The 27,299-nt window shown below is 31.5% G+C and overlaps 1 protein-coding gene across 2 annotated transcripts in view; it reads right to left on the reverse strand.

Annotated features, from left to right (window-relative positions):
- tapas overlaps nucleotides 1-27,299 on the reverse strand; it is a 191,314-nt gene that overhangs the window by 124,454 nt on the left and 39,561 nt on the right. Inside the window, exons 4-6 of one of the 2 annotated variants that reach the window (XM_067267916.1) lie at nucleotides 21,801-21,909; nucleotides 15,082-15,312; nucleotides 5,690-5,897 (exon numbers count right to left, since the gene is read on the reverse strand). In XM_067267916.1, the coding sequence (XP_067124017.1) occupies nucleotides 5,690-5,897; nucleotides 15,082-15,312; nucleotides 21,801-21,909 (548 nt within the window). The remainder of the gene's footprint in view (nucleotides 1-5,689; nucleotides 5,898-15,081; nucleotides 15,313-21,800; nucleotides 21,910-27,299) is intronic. The other variant, XM_067267917.1, reaches the window with a different exon arrangement.

Genomic DNA, 27,299 nt, shown 5'->3' on the forward strand with positions numbered 1-27,299 from the left:
AGATACACCAATCATGGAGAGGAATCAGTGACAGAAGAGAGGGGGAGACGTATAAAAGGAAGGATTCGAATGGATTGGGGTGAAGTTTAAGTGAATGTGAACAATCAAGGATGTAAGTTTTTGTGTAAGTTTTAAACCAAAAAAATTTATTTAATTTAATTATTTATGTATTTAAAAAAACAGGAATACATATGGAATTATTTGATTAATATTGATTTTGAATATGCTCGGAATTAGGAATGTGTTTAAAAACCCAGAATTTGTAAGAATTTTATTGTTTTATTGTCAGGAAATTTGTTTATTTATGATTGTAACAAAATTTATTTTAATTGTAGAAAATGTCTTTTAAATGCCTGCTGATGAGGGACGAACAGGTCCAAAACACGATGTTAAAGTGTATGTGTTCAGATGATTTAAACAAACATTATTATTTCTGATCTGTAAGACCTAATTGCTGCATCCATAAATCCAGTATAATAAGTCCTGTTAATTGATAAAGTACTAGTAGACGAGATAAGTTTAAATTAAAGACACAAAGGCATATTAATTAAATGATAATATCGTCATTTGCTGAAATTAGTACATCAATTGCACAATACACATGAACATACATGAATGTCTAGTTTTCTCACTTGGCTATCCCATTCCATCACCAAAGGGAAGGTTGTAATGTGTGCAAACATATGATATGTGGTGAGCACAGATGGAGCAATGTGTGTGCTTGTAGTAATATGGTAATACAATATATAATATTGTGAAAGTCACATGATCAGAAATGGGGGGTTTCCAGATGACAGTAAATCAAATGGAATGACTGATATTCTTCTGACACCGCCTATGGTTTATCCATGTCTAGGTCACAAGTTTCCATATGGGGACTCAGGACAAGGGATGGAGGAGAGATAGAAGAGACATGAAACCTGAAAGTGATTCACTTTACTACAAAAAAACAACAAAGATTTATTTTAAACATAAGGAATTATCACTACACACTACAAACAACATAAATTACATCTAGTAGAGATTTCTGTACCATTCAGTGTAACCTATCCACACCTGATTCCACAAGACAGAGTTTACAACCTGAACACATGTTGATAAATGCCTGTTGTGGAGTTCCTTGTTCCTTCCTTCAATATATTCCTTAGTATAAGACATAGACACCATCAACATTCTAGCAATATAGGCACAACTTGGGAGCTGAGACAATGGAGTCTTGCTGGGGCAAAGCAGCAAGAAACAATCTTGAAGTATACTCAGACTTGAACTCAAACTCCTTTGACCTTCTGTCACCTTTCCATTTTATATTGTCCTTTTCACAAATTTAGATATACCCAAATTTGGTAAAATCAGATAGGGAATGAGATTATTAGATTATTATCCAATCTCTGCTTTTTATCAAAGTTTCCTGGAGTAGTAATCTCAGGAAGATGTATCATTTTAAAAGGAAGTATTGTCAAAAGATAAAATCTCCTGAACTTCCCTGTTGATTTCCAAGATTTTTAGCTTTTGTTTAACTTTAAATTTGATTCAAATATTAAATTTTATAAATAATAGCCATAGTTCTCACAATATAATTATTTTCTGATATTATATTCTCTCTTATATCCTGTGCATTGGGCCACTTTTAAATGAAACACCCTGTAGAACAAGAATAAATGAATGCTGGATGAGGTTTAAATATTAAAAAATTCTATAAAGTTATAGGCAAAAACTAAAAGACAAAAAATAAAATAGGAGAGATCTTAAAGATGAAGTATACATATACTGTATGTTTTTGTAGGTTTTGGAAAAATTTCAATGGCAGAAAAATATTTCTGCATCACATACACAGGATTTTTTGTGTTTTCTAAACATGCTATCAGTGACTTTAGATACAAAATCTGTTTGATAAATCATAATTGCAATTTAAAACTGAAATATAACCTGTACCCAATTTCAAATACAGAAAACCTATAGATTATCTAAATTTAAAAGACAAATTATGCCCAAAATTACAGTATTATGGTTGTCTAGCTAAAATAATTGATAATGAACAACTGATCAACATTATTGCAAATGGTTCTAAATTGCTTTATTCAACAATATCCAGATACTGATTTCCCTAGAAAATATCAAAGTCGGATAAATAGATACAAGTTAAATGAAGGAAGGAGGAAAAATTCATCTGGAAATGTGTATTTTTTTCCTGAAAAGAGATATAGTTTTTCCATAGCACTGTAACATACAATTAAACTTGGATCCTATGTGATAATCAATAGCAAGGTTTTGGCAGAAGTTTTCATCTCTAAAACGTGCACATTGAGTGCCACTTACAAGACAGTGGAGCTCAACGTTCATGTTTTAGAGATGAAAACTTCGACCACAACCTCACTATTAATTATCAAATCAATGTTGATGAAACTCCAAGCATGTGACAAAGCCAAGTCTTCACCCATAAAATATTATAACTTTATGATTGTCTACTGCAGGTAAGAATGTCTTGTGTGTTTGCAGGCAGATTTTCTAGACATTTGTTCACCAAAAACACAGTTTTTTTTATTTTTGGAATTCACTTAATTTCAGTATGGAAGAATGAGCCTGAAAGATGAAGGTAAAAGTGGCTACCCCTCAACTGCAGTTACTCAATAGAATGTGGCTTGGTAGAGGTCATGGTCAGGGAAGACTCCTAGATAACTTACAAGGAAATTGCTAACATCTTGCAGATTAAATTGGTAGCAGTGTATGAATTTTTTCTCACACACCTTCACTTAAAGATTCATATTGCTGAGTGCCACATTCTCTTACTGAGGAGCAAAAGGAGGTTCATATGGAATGGTGTCTTAACAATTAAGAAATTTGCAAATGGAATATCAAAACGTTTTTCGGTGTCATTACTGGTGATGATACATTTGTCTATCAATATGAGCCAGAAATCAGACAGCAATCCCAAATTTCATTTTTTCCAACAAGGAAATCCATCTGACAGTGAAGCATTAAATAAGTGTTGGTTGGCAAATTGTGACCATCATCTTTGGAAAATCTACACACATTTGCACCATTCCACTGGTGGAAATAAAAACTATTACTGCAGAATGGTACACCACTGTTTGCCTAACAAAAGGTTTCTGGGAAGATTTGCAGAAGGCAGCCAATTACCAGATTGTCTTCTTTACCATGACAACACACCCATCCACATAGCCACAAAGACCGTTGAGTTTCTGAATGAGTTAAAGATACAGCTGGTAACCCATCCACCAAATAGCCTGACCAGGTAGTCCATTCAAACTTCTTTCTCTTTACAGAAATAAAAGTAGCTTCTATGGACAACATTTTGAGTTGCCAGAAGAAGCTGTAAGTGCCTATAGAGATTGATTGGTGGCCAACCCAACCAATCTCTGTGAAGAAGAGAGAGTGATTCATATCTTTCCTTAAGTGGTTTGACTAGATGAATAGTTACATTCAGCATCATGCAGAATATTTTGATAAATTGTGAACAATGGTGATAAGTTTCACATAAAACTTTTCATATATCTAGAAACTTTCAGAGTGATCTTTGTACATTACTTATTCCTACAACCTGGTAAAATCATTCTTACCGTGAAAAAATGCATCAAATGCAAGAAAAATTATGCAAAAAATAGCCAATATTGGCCAATAGACACACAGCCCTGCTGCTTCATGTCACTGAAAACACTGGAAAGTACAGCTGTTGGGATCTCTCTCTCTCATACTCATCTGATTTTGCAACAATGAACTCTCAATTTTGGCTCATTTAATATTTAAATTTATAAATTAACAATGATATTTCTAAAAGTTTCTAAAAGTAAAATTATTAATTTATAAAGCAATATGTCTGTTTCTTAAAATATTGTTAATGAAAAAGTTACTTCACAAAAATACACACATTCATACTGTGCTGTAAAAGAAATCTACAAATATTTCTGGATAGTTTTGAAAAATAAGTGCATCTTGATGGCTAAAAGCTACTTTATATAATAATATAGTAAAAATCATCTACAAAGTATTTTTCGAAAAAAATTTTTAAGTTTAAGTTTTTATATTAGGCAATAAAGGTTTTATGTACAGATAAATTTTAAACAAAAATACTTCATTTAAAAGTTTAATTTTTTAAAATATTAAAGTAAATAACTATATTCTGTGCAATCAGCTAATTAGAAGTTAGTCAATGTCTTCATGATTTTTTGAGTTTAAAAAAAAGTAATAGTAAATAATAAAGAAAAGAGCTGTTCAACAAAAAACAGACAGCAAATGAATAAAATCAAAGTTAAAAACATTTAACTCACATCAAAATCATTATTAAAAATCAATTGACATTGGTTTTAAAATATATACTTTATTTACTCACAATAAGATGATCTCGTATATAGGACGAGGTGTAACTTTAAAGATCAAAATAAAGAAAATTAGATTTATTAATACAATTCTAATTTTTTTTTTTTTTTTTTAATCACAAATAAAATATCAAAAGCATGTAAATGCACATGTTGTCCTGCAAAAATTACTGGCATTTTAAACTTTAAGGAAAAATCTTGTAAAATCGACAACATAATTTGTTCATGTAAAGCTGGATAATCAGCAACCTTTTTTGCCAATTCTTAACCGTCGAATCCCCTCTCCGTCAATTACACTTGTGAGTTTCTCTGAATTCTGATTTCCGAATCATCATCTGTTCTCACGTAGGAATTGATTAAAACTTATATCAATCTCCCGTGTGATTTTGGAATTTCAATTTGGAATTCAATTCAAAAGCCTTGCTTTTCCTATTGCTATTCATCTTTACACCTGACAATACACAAGAACGATTCAAACGACCCAGATAAAATACTTTTGTTTTTAAACGCCAGAGGGTGAGCATCCAGTAAAAAATGCAAATACATGGTTTACAAAAATTATTGCAAAAACACAAAGAATCCTTCGCTCGCATGTATAAGACAATTTAATTTTTAAAGCAGTGAAAAAATGAATAAAAACTTCGTTTTATATGAGAGTAAATACAGTATATATATACCGTATTTTACGGACTATAAGACGCTACGGACTATAAGACACACCTTAATTTTTAAGCAATTTTTTTTAAAAAAATACCTTTAAGACACTACGGACTATAAGACGCACCTGAATTTTGGGAGGCAATTTTTCGAAGAAAAAAGTGCGTCTTATAGTCCGTAAAATACGGTAATTCTTTTATCTAGTTCACACTTTAGTTCTTTAGCTTCATTTATATTTTAAAAAGCATGATGAAAGCTTTCTGTCAGCAATTACAATTAACCAATCAGTTAGAATCTAAACAATAGCTTGAAATAGCTGATTTATTTCCAATCTTAGTTTATTAAGTAATAAAAAGATTGAGTTTTAAAATTTTAACCTGTCATGAATAAAATTATTCTAGAGTAACTAATTTATTTTTAATATTTCAATTTATTTTACTTAATATAATTTACAAGGCTAAAAATGATACTTGACCAAAATTTAATAAATCTTTGACTTTTTGTATAAAACTACATGTTTCTAGCCTTAATCTTATAAGGACCAAAAAGTCACTTCACCAAATATATATTTTAAGATTTTAAATAATTGTTAAAATCTGTTCAAAACATTTGCATATAAATAATCTTATAATATATTTTAGTCAAATGACTTTTGGAACATCCTTTATATATTTTTATTAGCTTAAATAAATGAATACCATTTTCTTCTGAAATAACTGACTGTAAAGGTGCCACATCTTCTACCCAATTGTTTGCAGCTATTTCAGGTTCAGGTGTACATACATCTGTAAAATTTTCTATAGATAAAACTGAAGGAGGAGATGATGACAATGATGAAGACGATATCCTCTGAGCTCGTAAAAATCTTGGAGGTAAATTTTGAATAGGTTTGCGAGCAATTTGTACCTGAAAACATTTCAGAGAAAGATTACTTTAATAAATACAGTATATATAATATAAATCTACTGAAATTATATAATTCATATTGCAAATGATTTATAGATGCTTTAATGACAAATTTCCAGTATCATTTTTTGGTTCATAATCCCAGACAAACTGATATTAAATTATCCTGAATAGTGTACTTATTATTTAGTAAGAATCTAAATTACCTGATTCAAAATTCTTTTTACATATGCTATCAATTGAAGAGATGTTAAAGTCATCTCTTATAGTTATTAAATGTAATTACTTAACACAAGGCTATTTTTTTACTGTTTTATAATCATTCATGGGTAATTTAAAAACCCAAAAAATTGATTTAAATTTGAAAAAGGTTAAATAATTATTTTAAAAACTGGTTTGACTAGACAAATTTTTATTCAGAAATCATATCATGGCTGCTATACTAATCTACTTTCATCATTTATTCTAAATATACAGATTTCAAATGCTAAATAAGGTTTTTAAAAAAGCTTCAGTTATTTTACATTTCGTATTTAATAATTTTAATTCTTTTATCATCAAGGTATTCAAGATATTTCTTTACCATTCAAAGTTTCATTAAAGAAAACGCATGTATCTATGACAATGCTTCTCATAACTTTTCTATGATAAAGTTAAGATTGAACTGTAGGTTTTCTATTCTACTTTTATCAAAAAATATTTTTCAGATTATATACTTAGAATACAGAAATTTAGTAGTTGATAAATTTAGTAATGAGAAAGTTAATGCTATATTTTATTTGTTATACAAAAACATTTGTAATGTTTTCCTACAAATGTGTTCATCAGTCATCGAGCAAAAATTCTTCTATCTTATGCAACAGACTTATTTAACATTTGTTAAATAAGTCTGTTGCATGTGATACTTAACATAAAATATATATATAAAAATTTATATTGTAATTTATCAATTGAGCAATGATTTAGTTTTACATTAAATATAAATTTAATAAGATGAAAAAGAACACTCTACACTGGATGATATATAAATCTCGCTATAAATCTATTGTCCAGTGTCAGTAATATATATACTGCATGAATGTTTTTGGGCTCCTCCAAAGTCCGGCTTTAGTGAATCTTACTGTTTCATTGATAAAACACAATCACAAAAAAAAATATAAAAATTTGAATGTCCATTAAAAAAACAAACTAATTTACAACAAAAGGAATGTGTTTGAGCTCCTGCTTTGACAATACAAAAACAAAACAAAATGCCCTGCATTGGTATGGGTATGTGCAAGAGGCCCTACAACAACTGAAAAACTACAGTGCCAGTTTGTAAAAAGCTTGCCAAGCTGCATGTAGAAAAAATTCCTCCTTGTGATTGATACACATGCTGTTTATGTTTGCTTTGAAAATTTATAAGGCTTCTAAATATGTAAGCCGGCCAGTGCATTGCATTGTTATTAGGATACTAGTTTGTTGTAAGTGCACCTCTAAATGCAGGTCAACTGCATATATTGACAGGGAGCGTTGACTGCAACATGTCAGCAACATGCTCCTGTAGCCACTGACAATCCAGTGATCTTTTTGTGGAGCCTATATACACTAGTGCCTATCAAATCTCCTATCTTTCTGTGCCTCTGAAAGCATTACACACCCAGAAGCTTATGGGGGGTGGGGATCCTTCACATTCCTGAGGACAGTGAAAATAGTGAGATATCTCCTATAAGTAATATTTATGGCCCTTTTCTGGCAATCATATTAAATACCAACCTCAGGAGGAGGTGAAAGGTCACCACGTCACACTCCTCTCTAATCTGGCGATCACTACTATGGCAGCCCATTTAGCCTTTTTGATATATTGGGGTGGTCACAAGCAGCCTCAGCTGCTATCCTATGCACGAATGATGCATTATGTCCATTGGCTATAGCTAGACTTTCTACTGCACCAATTCATCATCACATAACTGGTGAGGAAGAATGGGTATACCGTATTTTACAGACTATAAGACACACTTTTTTCTTCGAAAAATTGCCTCCAAAATTCAGGTGTGTCTTATAGTCCGTAGTGTCTTCTAGGTATTTTTTTAAAAAATTGCTTAAAAATTAAGGCGCGTCTTATAGTCCGTAAAATACGGTATGTGTTTCTGTTCAATTGTAATGTGCCCAGGCTCTACCACAATTTTATAGGAGCAGGGATCATATAAGCCAGCCAGGATGTAACACGGAACGAAAGTCAGCTTACAATAGACCAAGGTCACAATATCAGCCTCTTGTGCATGATGTTGATATCTAAGAAATGCACTTCATCCCTGCTTGCATGGTCCAGCTCCAGTAGTAACCCTAACAGCCAATTGCAGAGACAGAGTTTTCATTAAACGACGTTTAACAACAGAACGGCCTATAGACATTGGCTGGCTGAACTGCAGTTTAAAATGCATTGCAAAGATGACAAGCGTCTATTTCTGAACGCCCTCTAAACAAACTTTGAAAAAACATTGGCTCTTACTTTCTTCGCCATTACTCCCATGTTAAGAGTCATTCAGCCAATCAGGTTATTTGTTTGTGACATCAAAATAGGTTGCCAGCTATATTCCAAAACCTTCCAGAAATAAAATCTTAAGGCCGTCAACAACCATTGTTCGGCAATTAATGACAATCCTTTTCCATTTTGATATTTAATTTCATTGCCAATACAGTTTAAAATACGAACAAATCCATATTTAGAAAATTTATACCAAATTCGAAATCATCTTTGGAATAAATTTTTAAGGAATTATCTTGACATCATCTCCCATCCTAACTGTCAAAATGTAATAGTAATAATAAAATATTTAAAATTATTCATTTTTTTATTTCTATAAAAAAATTTCAGTAATTATTAAACTGTCTTGTTTGTATAACAGAACGTTCTGACTAGGTGATTAACTCCGAAATGACTCCGAAATGCATTAATGTTTTATAACCGACGCGATACTCAAATTGTAAATAAATGCATGTGATTTAAATTAATTGTAGTTTTAAGTCAGTGGTTCTCAAAGCGGGTGCCGCAAGTACGCCACAAGGGTGCCGTGAAATTTTTAAATAATTAAATTAAAATTACTTAAAATAATGGAATTAAAGTATTAAATTAAATAAATAATTAAAACAATTATAAAAAATGAATATTGGTTTTTTTCTACTAATCTTGTTACGTCGCCACTTGTCTCAGTGACTCGGTAATTGGCGATACGTAAATACTATAAAAAAAAACGAACTAGTTACTAGTTGTCTGTTCTTCTGTTCCTGCAGCGAGTAGAAGTGCAATATAAATGCGTTGAATGCAGTAATTGTTTTTATTATTGTTATATGTTCAGACAATAACGAAAAAGCATCATATAAAAATATTTTTCTTCTTTACAACAAGAAAAAAATAAATTATTAACGTGTAATTAAATTTTATAATAAAATATTGAAGTTAATTATGTCGTTCAATATCATGAACAATTTTTTCATTAAAAAAAGAAAACGTGAAGATTCTAATGATCAAGAAGTGGTTACTGGTAGCAAAGCTAAGGAATCAATTAGCACTAGTAAATCATAAAAAATTGGGAGCTCATTTTATCACCAGATACCTTTATAATAATAACTTTTGTTTTGAATGTTTTTGTGTTGTTTGGAAATAAACTTACTTACTTTAAAAAACTTTTATTTTTTTTCAAAGACTTTTCATCCTTCATATCTTTACTAACCATAAAAAAGCAAAAAATAAAATATAATAATAATAATAATAGGGGTGCCGTGAATTTTGTTTAATAATTTCAGTGTGCCACCAGACAAAAAAGTTTGAGAAACACTGTTTTAAGTCTTTACCCATTTGAATATCAGAATTGGAACATTTAAAACAAATTTAAAATATTTAATTTGTTATTTTTGTTCCAAGCAATTAATTAATGAATAATTTTGTCAATTCATACCATTTACAACATTTATTGAAGGAATGATATCCATTTTTATCTAAACTTTTCCACCACCAACAAAACTACCACTTGAATTAAAAAGCCCTCTAAACCTGCTGTCGAGTGAGTCTAGAAAGTAGGTCAGATAACTTGTTTCTAATTACTGTCGACATTGTGGCAAGCTCAAAACACTGTCTCTGCAATGAAATTTTTCTGAATAATGGTCTACCTGATCTGTAAACTGCCGTTGGCCTCTAAATGTTCTCTCTGCAATCGGCTGTAAGGGTTGCTATTGATAGAATCAAGAAATGGCCTTAAATCTGGGACCTCCTTCCATAAAATGAGGATATCATCCACATATCTCCTACATAAAAAAAATGTTGAAGTGGAATGCCAGGAGGACCTTCTCTTCTAACTGGCAAATTACTCTCACACAAATCTCTTGAAAATGGGCTACCCATCAAGTCCCTCATGTCCTTGGAGGAAGACCTTACTGTTAAAATGGAGAATGGGGTAGTAGCAAATCAGAAAAGGGTTGCCAGTTCCAGTATCTGTAGGTGGAGTGTGCTGGAAGAACCAGTTGCAAACTACACATAAACACGGGAGAAGTTTCATAGATGGGTACAGAAACTTAAGTCCAAAACTGTTCAGGAGCCTGGAGGGCCAACATTCTGTAATTGCTGGACCAGTTCATATGAGCTACAAACAGTAAGGAGTGTATGAATGTACTTCTCCAACAAGCAGGTAGATCTAGTCTTGTCCAGCACTGGACAAAGTCACTGACCCTGTTTGTGGATTTTGGCAAATGCAAACCACCTTGGAATATCTGGTGAGTCCACGGTTGACCTAGCTATAGCCAGCTGCTCAGTTAGCTTAGTACAGGCAAAGTGTTTAACCCTAGCTTGCAGTTTATCTACAAACTCAGGCCCCACATGTTTGCATTGCATCTGCTCTATGTACTGTTGCAAACCTCATACATAAGTGTCTCTTTTCATAACTAGGAAGGACATTCTCTTGTCGGCCTTGATGAGAGTAATGTTATTCCTCCACATCCAGCCCATAGTTCTATGAAGGTCATCCCTTAGCTTCACCATCTATGGGGTTTCCTTTGCATTCCTGATCTTCATATCGCTACTGTGGGTGCGCCAGGAGGTGGACGGAGTCGCACCTCCTATTTCTCAGCTAACAGGTCAGTGAGACCTGCCCACGTCAAGATGGCAGCTTGGATTCGTTACGCGAGTGGAGAAGGAGGAAGCGGATGGGTCCGACGGTAGAGTGGCGGCGATACTCGAATAAAGGACATTGACAACGTCTAAAAACAACAACAACAAGTTATTAAGACTAAAGCTACAGTTAGAATAGAGGCGAGCTACTGTCGCCTACAGTTTAGCCACGTGGAGGGAGAGTTTACACAACTTTGGGGAAGTCATACCTCTTAATCCGAGTCGATCTTGTTACCAGTTAAAGTATCCCCGGCAAGGTATTCCTTCGTTCGATGTCGGATTCCCTCGGGACTTGGGACGCACACACACTGTCTAAGCGACACTACGTAACCGGCCCCCTTTTCTTCTCTCGTCGCCTTTTATCGTCTCGGTCACGTTTCTCGGTTTCACCAACCAGCATTATTTGAATGTTGTTCCTCATGATTCATGTTTTCTCCGTGGGAACCAAACAATAAAATATTTTATTATTAGTGTTTTGGTTCCGTCGGGTTCAAATTTTCACACTACTATCTGTAGTATTCTTTTGTGTGTCGAGGAGACCATTCAACAGGATATCTAGATCTAAAATGATGGATCTAGTGTCCTTATTGGAGGGAGGAGGTGCAAACATTGGGCCATACTTCAGTACCTCCTGTACAAAAGAGGGGATTGAGATATCATCCCACACTACAGAAAAGAGGACCAGTTACTTACTTTTCAGCACTTGAAATAGAAGTATCCATTCTAACTTCCTTTTGTAACAGATGACAAGGTTGGTCCAGTCGTTTCTATAGTTCAACTATGCACAATGTTGACAGATCCTGGTTGAAGATGGCATTCTCAAGTTCAATCACACTTCATGAGTCTGGAGTAGACCATTTTTCTGATTGATTGTAAAAGCTTTGTTCGAGCAGAGAATTTCATTTTTCCAATATTCTTGTAATGATATTTATATATTTGCTGATGTATTGTGAGGTGCAGAAAAAAAGCTTCATGGACATTTATACATATATATAAACTTGAGTGTTTAGCATGTCTATGAAAGTTTCACATCTCCTCAGATGACGACAGCCAAATAGATAAGATATTAGGCGCTGGAGCTACACAATGTATATTCAAATCTTTGCAATTTTAGATTTTTTTTTCTTTTTTGTGTAATATACAGGTATACCCCGAACTTACACGATAGGTGAGACCGAGCGATAACCATGTAAGTTGAATTCGCATAAGTCATGGTATAATTTCACATATAAATACATACAAATTATTTTTAATTGGGGCTGGGGACTAAAAAAAACAATAATTTAGAAAAACATGTTTAATAAAATCTTAGATAATACATATGTATAACAAATTATATTATTAAAATCATAAACTGAAGTTATTTTGATGTAGAAGGCTTCCTAAAATCTAACAAATTCGTCTGACGGCTCAAAGATTTTTTTCTCCCGCAAAATTTCTTCATAGCATGCTAATAATTTTTTTATTTCTCGTTTTGTAGAAGAAATGCGCTCTTTGTTGGAGTTTATATTTTTTTAAATTCGTAACCCCTTTTCAATTGAACTAGCTTTATCTTAGGTCCGCAGGTGCTACGACAGTCTAATGACCAATGAGCGGATATGCATTCAAACTCCAACAGTCGCTTCCTCAACTGTCTTTTTGTAACGGTGACCATTACCAGTTCAAAAAGAAGGCTGGAATCGTGTTCCTGCATGATTCTACCCCTACAAACTCAAAATAAATTGTAGCTATGCATCAATTCTGTGCGACACGTCCGAACATGTAAGCTGAACAATAATGTGGGAGGAATGAGTAATCAAGAGTTGTGTGACGCTCAAACAAAAAATGAACGAACGAGGTTTGAAAATCGTGTAACTCCGGGTTCACGTAAGTCAGGGTAGTGTAACTCGAGGTATTACTGTAATTATTTTATTATTTTACAGTATCATTAGAATTATTATTCCTCACATAAAACAAGAGATGAAAAAATTGTGATGTCTTTTCCTATTTAGCAAAAATGAAGCCTCTGTAGATTTAACTCTTTTATGTTGTTAAATAAACTTTTTATTTCTTCACATTTATTTTCAGATGTGGTGGTTCAAGCAGAGAATTTCATTTTTCCAATAATGTGAAGAAATTATTGGAAATTATTTGTTATGAATCACAAATAATTGTTATATTTGAACTGTAACAAACACAAGCACATAAAGAAATTGTCCATAACATTAACAATTAAAAAAAATATGGTGACTATGCTACCCTATTTTCATATCAAACTTGTCTTTTTCATCCATGACCAGTAATTTGTGAAGCTTATTCAATTGTGGTGACATAGTATGTAACCACAAGCATAAGCATGTAAAAATAAATATGAAGAAATAAAAATTACAGTAAAAATTTGACTTTGTAAAACTAATAACTAAAATGTGTTAAGATTGTTGAACTAACTGAAATGTGATTATTTATTGTATTTATTTGGTTGCAAATAATTGATCATTAAACATAGTTAGTTTTGAGGAATCTAAAAAAATGTGATAGTTTTTTAATTTCTTAACATACTGTACAGTACATATAATATTTATTTATATATTGCACAGGGTTAGAGTGCATCTGTCATTTATTTTGAATCTTTTGGGGTAAAAATGTTAACACCATCAGGCAAAATGAATCTCTTTTGAAATAACAGAATTAACAAAGTTTCTTGTGAAACTTGATAAAAGCTCTAAGATTTGTGAAATGCCATATTTCATTTATGTTGAACCTTACAATGAATACACAACTATACAAACATCCCAAAACCCAATATATTTGTAATAAGCCAAACAACTACTGGATTACATCGAGCTACTTTTCCAAGATTATATTTAATTAATTTTAAATAATTTGTCACTAGAGAGAGACATTAGGCACCCTCTCTTATTAAATTTAATAATTAAAATTAAATTAAATAATTTAGAATATTCTGGAAGAAAAGAATCAGTCCACAAACCCACAACTGCGGTAAGTGGCAGTTGTAAGTTTGTGTCCTGCTCTGAGACAATTCTTTCCTGTTACCGTATTTTACGGACTATAAGCCGCTACAGACTATAAGACGCACCTTAATTTTTAAGCAATTTTTTAAAAAAAAATACCTATAAGACGCTATGGACTATAAGACGCACCTGAATTTTGGAGGCAATTTTTTGAAGAAAAAAAGTGTGTCTTATAGTCCGTAAAATACAGTATGTTCATTTGAGTAAATTCCAGACACCTTTTTGTGTACATCCTGTATGTATGGATAGGTCTTCATTTCGGCTTGCATAATGTTCACACACTGATGTAAAACTTGGCACATAGTTTGTGCAGAGATGTTAAGATCACACATTTTCTGGATGTCACTGTAGCTTTTGGTAGAATTTGAAGCCATTCTAACAATTCTTTGCTGATCTCTTTGGGAGTTTCAAAGCAAATTTGCCCTTTCTATTTGACTAAATATTTGGATTTTTTAAGTAATTACAGATTACACTTGTCAATATGTTCAAATATTTGGCAATGCATTTATAATCTTGTTTTCATCACAAAGCATAAATTTAGCCCTTTTTTGCTCTGTTCATTGCTTTCTGCATGGCATTTCTAAATGTAACAGTTTTATCCCCAAAAAAACTTAACAGAAAACCAAAAGTTGTTTTAGATGTTATGGGTGTGCAGGTAAAAATGCAAAAATTGTATTGTTTATTCTGATCTTGGAATAGTATTTTCTTAGAATTACACTGTGCTTCAACACAGTATAAACTACTATTACACAGGTATGAAATTTATATCACTGAAAATGCCAACATAGTGCAGAACTATTAAACTACAAGGGGTGTCCTATGTCAAATTCTGTAAGGTGTTCACCAGAACTAATAATCCAGTTCAACTTAAAGGAGGATTCAAAGAAAGAGGATTAGATTAGAGGTGTACTGTACTTGTATATTAGATTAGTCTACAAAAACAATTACATTACGTTTGTAGGGAAAATTTATAATTCCTAAATTGTAAAAGTAAAAATTTTATTCTACATGAAATAAATATACACATTACCTTTCTTCGTAATGGAGGAGGAGGAGGAGGAGGAGGTGGTGGAGGAGGGACAGAAGGCTGATGATCAAATCTTTTTACCAATGAAGTATTTTTATTGTGATAATTATATTCAAATTGAGGAAAATTAGAATAAAATTTGTAATTGTAATTCTGATGATTCATTCTTGGTAAATATGGAGAATTCTGAACTTTCCTTCCATAAGATACTTTAGGTGGTCGTCTCTTCAGCATCTATAAAATAGAATAACACTTCATTAGAACAACAATTTTTACTTGCTGCATATTAACACGTTGACTGCCACGTGACTTTTTAGGATTCTGTTGTAAAACGCCAACTTAATTTAATTATATTATATTATTAAAAACTCTAATCAGAGTATATAGTAATAATCAAATAGCATATAGAATGTGTTTTTCTTAAAATAAAGGTATTACGAATTATCTCGTAGTTGGCTTATGTAACAGAAAGCTCTTCGCTAAAGCCAAACTACGAGTTAATTCGTGCACAAACACGATTCGTCCTGTCACTTCGCTACAGCCAATCGGAGATGTGCGTCTAAATTCATTAGTAATAAATCGGATATAGAGGCGAGCACATCACATTTACGTCTTTTTTGAGAGTGTTATTTTTTATTTATTTTTATAATCAAATTATAAATATCCCAAAATGGATAAGAAAAGACCACTGACTAAAAAACAACTTGATTACTACACTAATCTAAGTGATTCAGAATCTGACAAAATTTTTGGTGAGGATGGGGGAGTTTATTTGGCAGCGAAATGGTCCTGTTACTGTATGTAAATGGAAAGACAAACGAGAAGTCCTTACCATTTCAAACATGCACGTTGTTGAAATGGTAGAGGTGTTCAATCGCAATGGAAAATGTTCGATGAAACCGAATATAATTTGAGATTATAATCGTGGAATGTCTGGCATTGACGATCAGATCAAATGCTATCGTACTACACAGCTCTAAGAAAGACTATTAGATGGCCCAAAAAGGTTGCATTACATATTATAGAAATATATATACATAATGCGCACAAACTCTTTCAAAAAGCAACTTCTTTTAAAATAAAACTTATAATGTTTAGAGAAGCATTCGTCAAAGCGTTGATTGGAGAAGAGATTCAACCAGTTTCAAAAAAAATTAAATTGCAGAAGCTCCACTATTTACAGAGTATCCCAAAGAGCTCAAGAATTTCTACAAAAGAAAAATTGAAGTCTAACACAGTGGAATCTCACTTAACAAGCATAATTCATTCCAGAATCTTACTCGTAATATGCAACACTTGTTAAGCAAAACAATTTTTTCCATATAAATTAACGTAAAATACGATAATGCATTCCATGCTGAAAAAAATACTCAAATATTTTATTTATAACGTTTATTCAAAGAAAATTATACAATATACATTGTTAAGGAGCGTGAATCATCATCATCTTTTCTTCTAGCGTGAAAAGAACCAACCTGGAATACAAATTTGATTTGCAGAAAACAAAAAAAAAAAAAAAAAAATCACAGACGTCTCAAAAACATGCCAAATGATATACCAAATTCTTGGGCTATTAAGGCTATAATTAAATATTATAAATTGATTAATTTGACTAGAGGTAAGCAATTATGCTTCTAGTTCATATTAAACTTAATAATTATAAATAAATAATTTTTAATTTAGACATTTCTAAAATTTAATTTGGAATTGGTCAATAAATTTAATATGAGATAGCAGCATAACTGCCTACTGCTAGTAAAATTATTTAATTTCTAATATTTAATTATAGCCTTTACACAGCCCAAGAATTTGGCATATCATTTGGCGTGTTCATTGTATAACAGGCTATGACTGTTAATGTTTATACGTAATGATGATTGCGGAGATGCTGTGGTGTCCTAAGTGGTTGATGGTGATACAACACAATTTAAAGAGCACGACTTTGAGCTTAATCCAGAAGAAGACAGTTTTTCGACCTTGAATTTCCTATTTTTATAGTTTTTCTCCTGCTATCTGTATTTCTGATTGGCCCCTCATTCCCTTCCTCACTTCCAATTGGTCTCTCTTTTGTTTCCAGGTAAAAACCAAGGCCTACTCGGGTTACGAGAAAGGTTCAATTCGAGGTGTCTATTTAACACCTTTTCCTTGACTATGTCCAGAGATTGTTGATAGAACCATAAGACTTGCACTCATAATTTAGCCCGTTGTTTGTGATTTCTGTTGTCTTGAAACTTTAATGATCATATGCAATGTTTTTCTATTCATCAAATCTTTCCCCTTTTCGAAATTTTTAACCTAGATTGACTGTTTATGAGCACTTGTGTCAGAGTTCTACCTTTCCCCACTGACATTCCATCTGATCCATTATGTCATTTGTTTTTGTGTCACATCTGTTTGACAGCTAGTTTTTTCTCTCTTTTTTCCCTTACATAATTATCACCACCTTTGACTCAACCCAACAATAGCATGTATGCTTTTAATTATTTTTAAATTAAATTTTAGTTTTGACCTGTTCTGGAACCTCACAATAAAGACTAAAAAATTGGTTTTTGCATTTGTATACATTATATTTATATTATGAACAATCAAATGTGTATTAACAATACTTACTTATATATCAAATTAAACAAAAAAAAAATTTTTTTTAATATAGACTATTCATAAAAACCATAGTGTTATTCATTTTCAAACATGCAAGATTTTAAAAAAGGTCAACAAAAGTTAATCCACAGAGTCATGACACCCAAAGATCCAACCTGAAAGTGTTAATGCTTATGGGACTGATGTTTTTTAGGTGTCATGTGTCTGTGGAATGACCTTTGTTAACCTTTTTTATAATTACATATATTTGAAAACAAGTAAAACTTTAACATAGACTAATAATAAAAAACCATAAATATCATTTTTATCATTTAATCTAATATCTGATAAATAAGAATTTGTTGATATAAGTTTAATTATAGATAATTTGAATTAAATGTAAACAAATGCAAAAATCAATTTTTTTAAAGCCATTTTCATAATTGTACCATTTGAAAAATCTGTGCTCAATTCTGATTCAGTAATGGTTTATTTTCATTCTGTTGATTGTTTTCTACCATCTGACAAAGATTTATGAAGATGTGTGCAACAGAATCTTAGTTTTGTTTATATGCCATCCTGGTAAATATGTGAATTAGCATGCCATAAAAAATGGATTAAACTATAATAATTGTAACGTTTTTGCTTATTTGTATTTATGTTTTAAAAGAATTAAAAATATTAAATATTTAATAATGATAATAACTACAAAAAAAGCAAGAAAACTTGTTTGTTGCAAAAAAAAAATTCATTAAAAATTTTCAATTTTAATATTAAAATTTTGTCACTAGATGAAGCTAGGAGTATATTACTTACTGAAAGGACTATGGTCATAGAAATATGAAAAAATAAATTTATAGTTATGATAACAAAAATCATGGGAGAGTTACAGGAATTGCCTTGTAGAGGCTAAAGGTCATTCTCATATCTCCTACAGGAGACATCATGAAAGTGTTAGCTGCTTCACAACAGCACATGATAAAAGTTGCTAGAAAGTGCCAATAAACTAAAACATTTTTTCTGCAGTGTGACTTCCAATTAAAAAATCTAAAATTTCAATTTATTTTTTTTAAAGAAATCAATCCTCAATATTTATATGCAATTAATTTATCAATCTTCCAATTACAAAGTACAGTAGAGTCTTGACAGTTCAAACTAATGAAAACCCAAAGTATACAGAATATATATGAAATGGAAAACAGTAATAACTAAAGGCATTGAATAATTCCAAGTTTATTTTATTGGCTTAAAATACAAGATGTCCTGTATAATACTGGGCAAGTGACAACCAAATCTAGAAGAATCTGGAAATAATATCATTTCACAATGCAATAAATTGAAAGTCAATACTAAACTTTTCACAGTGTGCTTACAATTTCAGTGTATGATTTTTTTAAAATTTTATTATATTTTATTATTTTGTTATTTTAAATTGTATATACACAGTGCGGCAATTAAATTCCGGGACTGAAGCTATATCTCAGCAACCAGTAGCGACATCTGTTTAAATTTTATGTCATATGAAGTTTGGACATATATGAACATAACCTAAAACTTTTATTTAAATCGGTTGACATTTATCATTGTTTTTGATATTTTGTTTATCAGTTTATTTTGTTACAGGTCGGAAAACAATAATGGAACAACGTGCTGTTATTAAATTTCACACTAAACTTGGCACAAGTGCCACAGAAATGTGTGTACCAAGGAGGGACGACGAGGTCAGACCTCTGTCTAATTTCGGCAACAAGTTGGAGGGACTTGCCCACGTGTCAGAGAAGGCTTAATTGGCGGTAGGAATCCCGTAGGGACGGGACTACGTTTCATCCGGTCTAGTGTAGGAGGGAAGGTGGAGTCGTGGTAAGGCAATAAGCGGATATTCGAGCAAACAAGACACCATATAACAGGATAACAACAATTTAATGGAAAACAAAATATACGTTACAAAAATCTGACATAAAAGGGGTGACATATAAAAAGCTATATATCCCTACCACGCGAGGAGAGAGAGAGAGAGCTCACATAAACGGGTTCCATACCTCTTGGACAATCAGTATTTCCAATATTCTGTCGGTCACAAGGATCGATAATTCTTTTAAAGGGAAGGATCGGTAACTCTTGAGGCACAACGTAAAATATTCCCTTAGGCACAAAGGACAAAAATGGACGAGATCGCAACTCAATCTAAATCGATGATTGACTCCCCAGAGGGGGAAGGAAGCATCTTATATAGCTTTTTGCTGGGAAAGTTGGTCACATGCATGTGCTTAGGCCATAGGTGTTCCCAAGATTGGAAACAATATGGCGAATTCAGGCGCTAACTATAAACTTAAGTTGCAAGATGATCTGTACTCAGCGTAAGAACAATAGATAGTTGACAGTTATACGGCCAGGGACGCATATTTTCTCATCCAGGACCGTTTTTAGGCAGGATGTTTATAATAGGAAAATTTTCGATTCAATATAGGGAACAATTTTATTATAAGTCGTATTATATTCGGATTATATCCGGATATAAGAAAGGGGTAATTATTAATTCGGATATAATTTATTATAATTTTACGTTCAAGGGGATTTCCCAATCTCACAGAAACGTTCAAAATGATGCAAAAAGTGTATGGAAGTGAGTGTTTATCATGGTCAAAGACTTTTGAGTGGCACAAGCGATTTTTGGAAGGCAGACAATCACTGGAGGACAACAAACGTGTGGGAAGGCCAATAACAATTCGAACAGCAGATTCGATTCAAAAAGTGCAAGAATTTGTATCCAACGATCGCAATGCGACACTGAGAATGATGGAACAGGCATTATACATTAACAAAGAGACAATACAACAAATTCTTAAAGAAGATTTGGGCAAAACAAAGGTCTGTGCTAAATTTGTTCTGCACACACTAACCCAAGAGCAAAAATTGATGAGACTGGAACATTCCAGAGAGATTGTACGAGCAGCAAATAACAGCGCAACCTTCCTCAAATCAATTGTTACTGGTGACGAGACCTGGTGTTTTCAATATGACCCACAAACAAAACGTCAAAGTGCCAAATGGAAGTCAAAATCATCACCTCAAGCCAAGAAAACACGAAAAGTTCCATCAAAAATCAAGACGATGTTCATTGTTTTCTTCGATAGCAAAGGCATCATCCACCGTGAGTTCGTCCCACAGGGTCAAACAGTTACTGCTGCTTTCTACTTGGGAGTTTTATAACAATTAATGGGACGAATTCGTCGAATTCGACCAGAATATCGCAATTCTGGTGTTTGTGACTGGTTTTTGTTACACGATAATGCACCGAGTCACACATCATTGACTGTTCGTGAATTTTTGGCACAAAATCAAGTCTGTGTGTTGAATCATTTGCCGTATTCTCCCGATTTAGCACTATGTGACTTCTCTTTATTTCCAAAAATGAAAATGAAATTGAAAGGACGCATGATAATGATATTGAAACCATCCAAAGAGAGTCTACGCGCATACCGAAGCCTCTACCGCACATTAGAGGCAATACCGAAAATTGAGCTTGAGCAGGCATTTGAATCACTATTGAATCGCTGTAAAAAGTGTATTGAAGCAGGAGGAGAGTATTTTGAATAATTTAATAAAAAGATTTGAATAAAATTGTTTTGTTTCATTTTTATAGATCCAGTCCTGGAATATAATTGCCGCACTGTGTATACTAATGTAATTTATTCTTTGGATTCAAATAGTTCATTATTCCAAAGAATTTTGTATTTTAAATGTGTTCTTAACTGTTCTATTCAAAAAGAACCATTATCAATATTCCATAGCTTTTAAAAACCTGAAGATGGCCTGTAGAACAGGTTGAAAACGTTTGTTAAAGTTAATAAATAATTCTCAGTGACATAAGATAATGTTGTGGAAATATGATGTCTCAACACACATGATTTCAATTACCTAAATATGTCATTTTTACACATTCTGGTTGAGTACATGTATTTTGGCTTAAGGGTGATAAGTGACTTGAATTATACATAATCTCAAACTATCAAGACTCTACTGTACAATATTCATCCAAAATATATGTCAAACAAGCATTAGTCAATGAAACAATACAATACAAAATTTTATAGCAAAATATTTAAAAATCTTTCTTTAATAAATCTTGTAATTTTACTGACCTTAACTTTTGACACAGTTTTACTTGGTTTCTGCCTTGCAACTAAACTAGCAAGATGAGCCGTATTTTCATCAACCACAGCATTTACTACATCTTCTCCAGCAGAATTCCTAAATAATTAATGTAATGCACTTTAATTATTACTGTTATTTCCATTTATATAGTAAATTTAAATCTATTAATTCTTGCTTTATTGAAAGTCATATGATTGTTTGCTATTAAGTTCAAAAAATTTTTAGGTCTTTCATATCGTCATCAGGAGTGTGAACCTCAGAAGAAACTTCAACAAACATCAGGCAAATACTATCTACTTTTAAAACAAAATCTTCTTTCAAACACTTCTTATCTCAAGCTAAATGAACTTTTCATCTCAAACAGAGTCTATCATGCCCCCTGCCAGATCAAGTTTGTCATACTTTAATATATATTGAAGAAACATAAATTGTCATCTTAAATCCATCACTCTCACATTCACCAGGAATAAAAACAATTTTTAATCACAGAGGTAATCTTTTATTTGAGGCTTCACCTCTATGAAAATATGTAAAAACAGTTCTCTGGTGATGATGCCAAAACTTATAAAAAAATAATTTGTCTATTTATTTTTAAGTTTTGGCATCATCACCAGAGAACATTTAAACTGTTTTTACCTGAAATAAAAAAATCATCTCTGAGATTAAAAATTGTTTTTGTTCCTGGTGAATGTGAGAGTGATGGATTTAAGATGACAATTTATGTTTCTTCAATATATATATTTTTTTAATATGTAAACATTTTAATCATAGTATATTTTCTTAAATAAACTAACTGAAATAATTTTTATTTTATTTATTTTAGTTAACTTTATGCAATGTAGAGGAAACAATTTCCGTATCGAACATCGTGTAAATCTTAAAACATCGAACTATCTTAAACTGACTGGATTCAATGTTTAAACTTCCAATAAGTCTTTTTGCTCTCATTTAACACTACAGCAAACAATCACAAAATCTCCAATAAAGCAGGAAGAAAGATTTTTAAGATTAAAAAGGAGGAGGTTTCTTTTAATAAATTAAAAATTTTTTTAAATGTAAAAAGACATTGAAATAATTTGTACAATATTTAATATAAATTTTAGTTGGTTCTAAAATATTTTTAATAAGAAATCTTGAAAACTAGTATCATAAATTGCATAATACTGATACATTTTAAAAGATGAACAAAATCATGATTTAATTTTTGGATACATTCATGGGAAAGTCTCAAATGAGTATTTTAGTGATCGCTTTTTCTTAAAACATTTAGCATAATTTGTATTCCTCAAGCATAAAAATTTTATCAATCTATTACTACATGGGTCACTCAAGCTTAAACAAGACTTTTGGGCCTATAATTTTGAAGAGTAACTGTAACACAATAAAACCCGAAGCAAGAGTAGCATTATCCATCCCAAGATTTTGGTAGCAAGCATGACGTATTTTGCATATGTGTAGCAGTTTTAGCAATCATGGCAGAAGGTAATGTGTCCATAACACTGGAAGAGTGGTGCATAATAAAATTTCTGGTGAAGGAAAAGGTTAAACCTGCTGAAATTTAGAGAAGATAGAATGCACAGTATGGAAACAAATGCTATCATGGGCAAGAGTGTACAAATGGTGTCGACAATTCGGTAAAGGATGAGAGCTGGTGACAAATGAAGCACATGGACATGTTCAACCAACTACAGTAATGACAGTGGATTTTCTAGAGAAAGGGGCCACAATTAATGCCCAGTATTACACCAATTGATTACAGATGCCGTACGAAACACCATTCGCAAGAAAAAATCTGAAATGTTATCTGGGAAAGTGATTCTTCATGATAATGCTTGACTGCACACAGCCAATTTGACAACATCAACTCTGGCCAAAATGGAATGGGAGGTGTTGTCTCATGCCCCTTACAGTCCAGACTTAGCTCCCAATGATTACCATTTGTTTGGGTCCCTTAAAGAGCACCTGGGAGGAACAAAATTCCAGACAGATGATGAACTGCAGCAAGTTGTCCTGTGCTAGCTACATCAGCTCACTTCTTTCTATGAGAAAGGTATCAGGGACCTACTCTGCCGCTGGGAACAGTGTCTACATACAGATGGAAAGTATTTCAAAAAATTGACATAATTTATACACATGTTTTGGACATTCTGTTTGGTCTGTAGAAATAAAAGTCTCGTTTAACCTTGAACAACCCTTATAAAAGATGTTTGCAAGCATAACTTACTTTAATAAGATACCTTCTTTCATGCTAAAAATGCAGCATATCAAACTTAGTTTCTTTTTATTAAGATTAAAAGTGCTTGAAAAAGTAAGCATATAAATAATTATGATTACATGTATTAGTTCATGTTAAACATCAAAATCTTAAAAAATGAAAATTTTCTTATGTTAATCAAATTTAAGTAGCATTTACATGAATAAAACACATTTGAAATTCATCATTATTAAAGAAAAAACCTTATTTGTAATTGATTGTAAAAAAGATACAGGAAATTCTCTAATTCCAAAATCTTTATATAGAAAATTTATCCTTATATCAAACGACATATGATCCCAGGCAAATATAGTATACAAACATATGCATCCATTTGCAGAGACAGAGTTTACATTAAACATCAATTAACAGCCAATTGGTGTCTAGACATTGGCCGACTACACTGCAGTTTAAAATGATTGTCTATTTCTGAATGCTGTTTAAACAAATCTTGACAAAATATCATTGGCTATTACTTTCTTCACTGTTACTCCTCTCTCTTAGTCATTCAACCTATTAGGTCATTTGTTTTTGATCTCAGAAAAATGGTAACTAACAACGTGCCAAAAACTTGCAGGAATTTTTTCCGAAGAAGAAAAAAGTGTTCTCTTGGAAATAATAAAAAATTATCCTGCAGTTGAAAAGAAAGAATATAATAATCAAACTCCGGTAATGAAAAAATTTCATAGATAAATTGCATAGATGAGAATACAAAGCAAATTTTCATCATTTCCTTGTCGATTTGCTCACAACATAGAGCAATTGAAGGAAGTATAATCTTCAATGAATATTTTACATCTATAAGTTGTTGTTATTAATGTTAAAAATTTTAACTAACATCAAAGTAGAGTAATAATTCAAAAGTTTAATAAAAAGAATATGGAAAGTTATAATTATTACTTGTATAAATTTTATTTATGTCAATAAAAATTACTCTTAAATAAGACATAATATATTGTGCAAAGTCAAAAAGTAAGAAAAATCAGTATTTTAATTATAATTTTAATTGAAAAAGATTTGCACTATTGCATAACCAAATTATTTATGTTAGAACTCTATTCTGAATCAAGACTTTACATCCCCCAAATCTCTATTTCTATGTATTAGATTAACAGAAAATTACATCTTACGGTCTCCTATATTATAAGTTGTTGGAAATACTTAAAAACAGAAGCAAAGAAAGAGGCCGACAACAACCAATGCGCTGCACATTTAACAGGAGAAGGGCCAGAATCATCATTGCCAAATCCTGCCACACAAGTGGTTCTATTTGTTTTTGGTGACTGTATCGAACCATTACCACTGAACATTACAAGTGAAAAAAAATATTGAATTAGTGTTCTAATTCAAGATTATCATCACCTGTAACAATAAGTGATGTAGCTGTTAGGGAAAATGTAGAAGTGGCAAATGATCTACCTCCACCCAAAAGAAGATAGTAAATAATATTCAGATAAAATAATACTAAATATTAGTAATTGTTTTTTAAAAAATAATTATCCATATTATATTTGTTCAATCTTCACTAGAAAATTCCCAAATCTCATTAATATAGAGGAAAACAAAAACAGGAAATGAAACAGGAAACAGAGATAAAGGAAGCTGATTAATTTAAAATTGAAGTCATAAAAAAGTGGAAAGTAGTAAATTTTCAAAATCTTGTTTTCCACAACCACCAGAAAATAAATTTATTTAACTTTTCATAAGTTAAATGAATTTAAATATTATAAACATCAACTTATTTGTTCTAAAAGTGAAACAAATTTTCTGATAAGAAACAATATAAAATGGATTAATCCATTCCTAACCCCAAAAATAAAACTTTTTAAAAATCTTTTTAGCTGTATTTCATGCATAACAATGCCTATGAAGGCAATATTTGTGTTATAATATATATAAAATTATATTATCTATATCTCCATTCTATTTCTATATATATATTAAAAGCAAAATGTTAGTCATTGCCAACCGAAACCAAAACTAACTTCACAAGAAGTGCTATAAACAGAGATTCAACTCTGCCTGGATGAAATATACACAGGGTTCCTACTCAAATTTTTGTTTTGAATTCCCTGATTTTCCTTGACCAACTTTGTCCAAATTCCTTGACCCTCACATTTCTTACAGTGTGAAATATCAACATAATAAACCAGAATTTTATTTACTGTGAACAGTAAGTACATCTATCCCTCTTTTTGCACAGTTGATAGAGCCTATGTTTCAAAGACTGCCACATTAAAAAAATACAGTACATACATCCTGTAGAAAAATGCTTGATAGAGTCCACAACTTAAATGTAATGAAAAAATAAGCAATTTACAAACATGTACTTTTTATTTTATCATCATTTATCATTATTATTTGTATGTAAATCTAATAAATACAAAGTAGCATAAAATCAACAAACAGTATTCTTTGATATACAAATAGTAGTGTACTGTGCTTAATTAAACTAAACTCTTGACTTAGAAACACATAATTTTAAAACCAATCTTTCAACAAAGAGTAACTGTTTTTAAACGGCAACATAATTTTAACAAAAAATTAAATTTAAAAATTTTCAAATAAAGCATTTTTTCCCTTTGTAAAAAAATCAATCATGTAAAAAAAAATTTAGCTTTCTTTTGTCAACCACATTATTTCAAAATTGCATAAAAATATATTGTATATAAACAGGGATAAGTGTAAGTTTTTACTATAGCTTCTCTAACAAACACATCTAATTTATTGTAAAATCCTTTTATTTTTTTACAAAATGAATAATCAAAATACAGAGAAACTTCTTAGTATTAATTCTTTTTTTTCAAAATACAGATAATTAGAAAATAAAAAATTAATTACAATTCACATAACACAAGAACTATTATATTAATGTAGTTTTAGCTTTTTCTCCTCAAGTGTATTTATTTTCATTTCAATCTTTTTTCTTCCTTTTCGTGATCTTTTCTTAACATTTTCTTGTGTTGTTTTAAATCCTTAAGTTGTTGTGTAAGTTTTCTTTTTTCTTCAGCCCTCAATGCCTGCTGCTTCTGAATATCTTTTTTCTGTTGCAGAGATGTAATATATCGCTGTCTAGATCCTCTGACTGTTAACAACATTTTCTGGTCTAAATTTATTTGATCAATACTACTTGAAAAATGGACCCCATCATAAACTAAGCATTGAACAACTAAACTTTCTTCCTTAAGATTTTCAATTAACAGTGATTTGTTAACCAAGAAATCACTCTCAA

Source organism: Centruroides vittatus, unplaced genomic scaffold (genome assembly GCF_030686945.1).
Source record: "Centruroides vittatus isolate TY-2023 unplaced genomic scaffold, ASM3068694v2 contig_3118, whole genome shotgun sequence".
In the NCBI taxonomy this organism is placed as follows: domain Eukaryota; kingdom Metazoa; phylum Arthropoda; class Arachnida; order Scorpiones; family Buthidae; genus Centruroides; species Centruroides vittatus.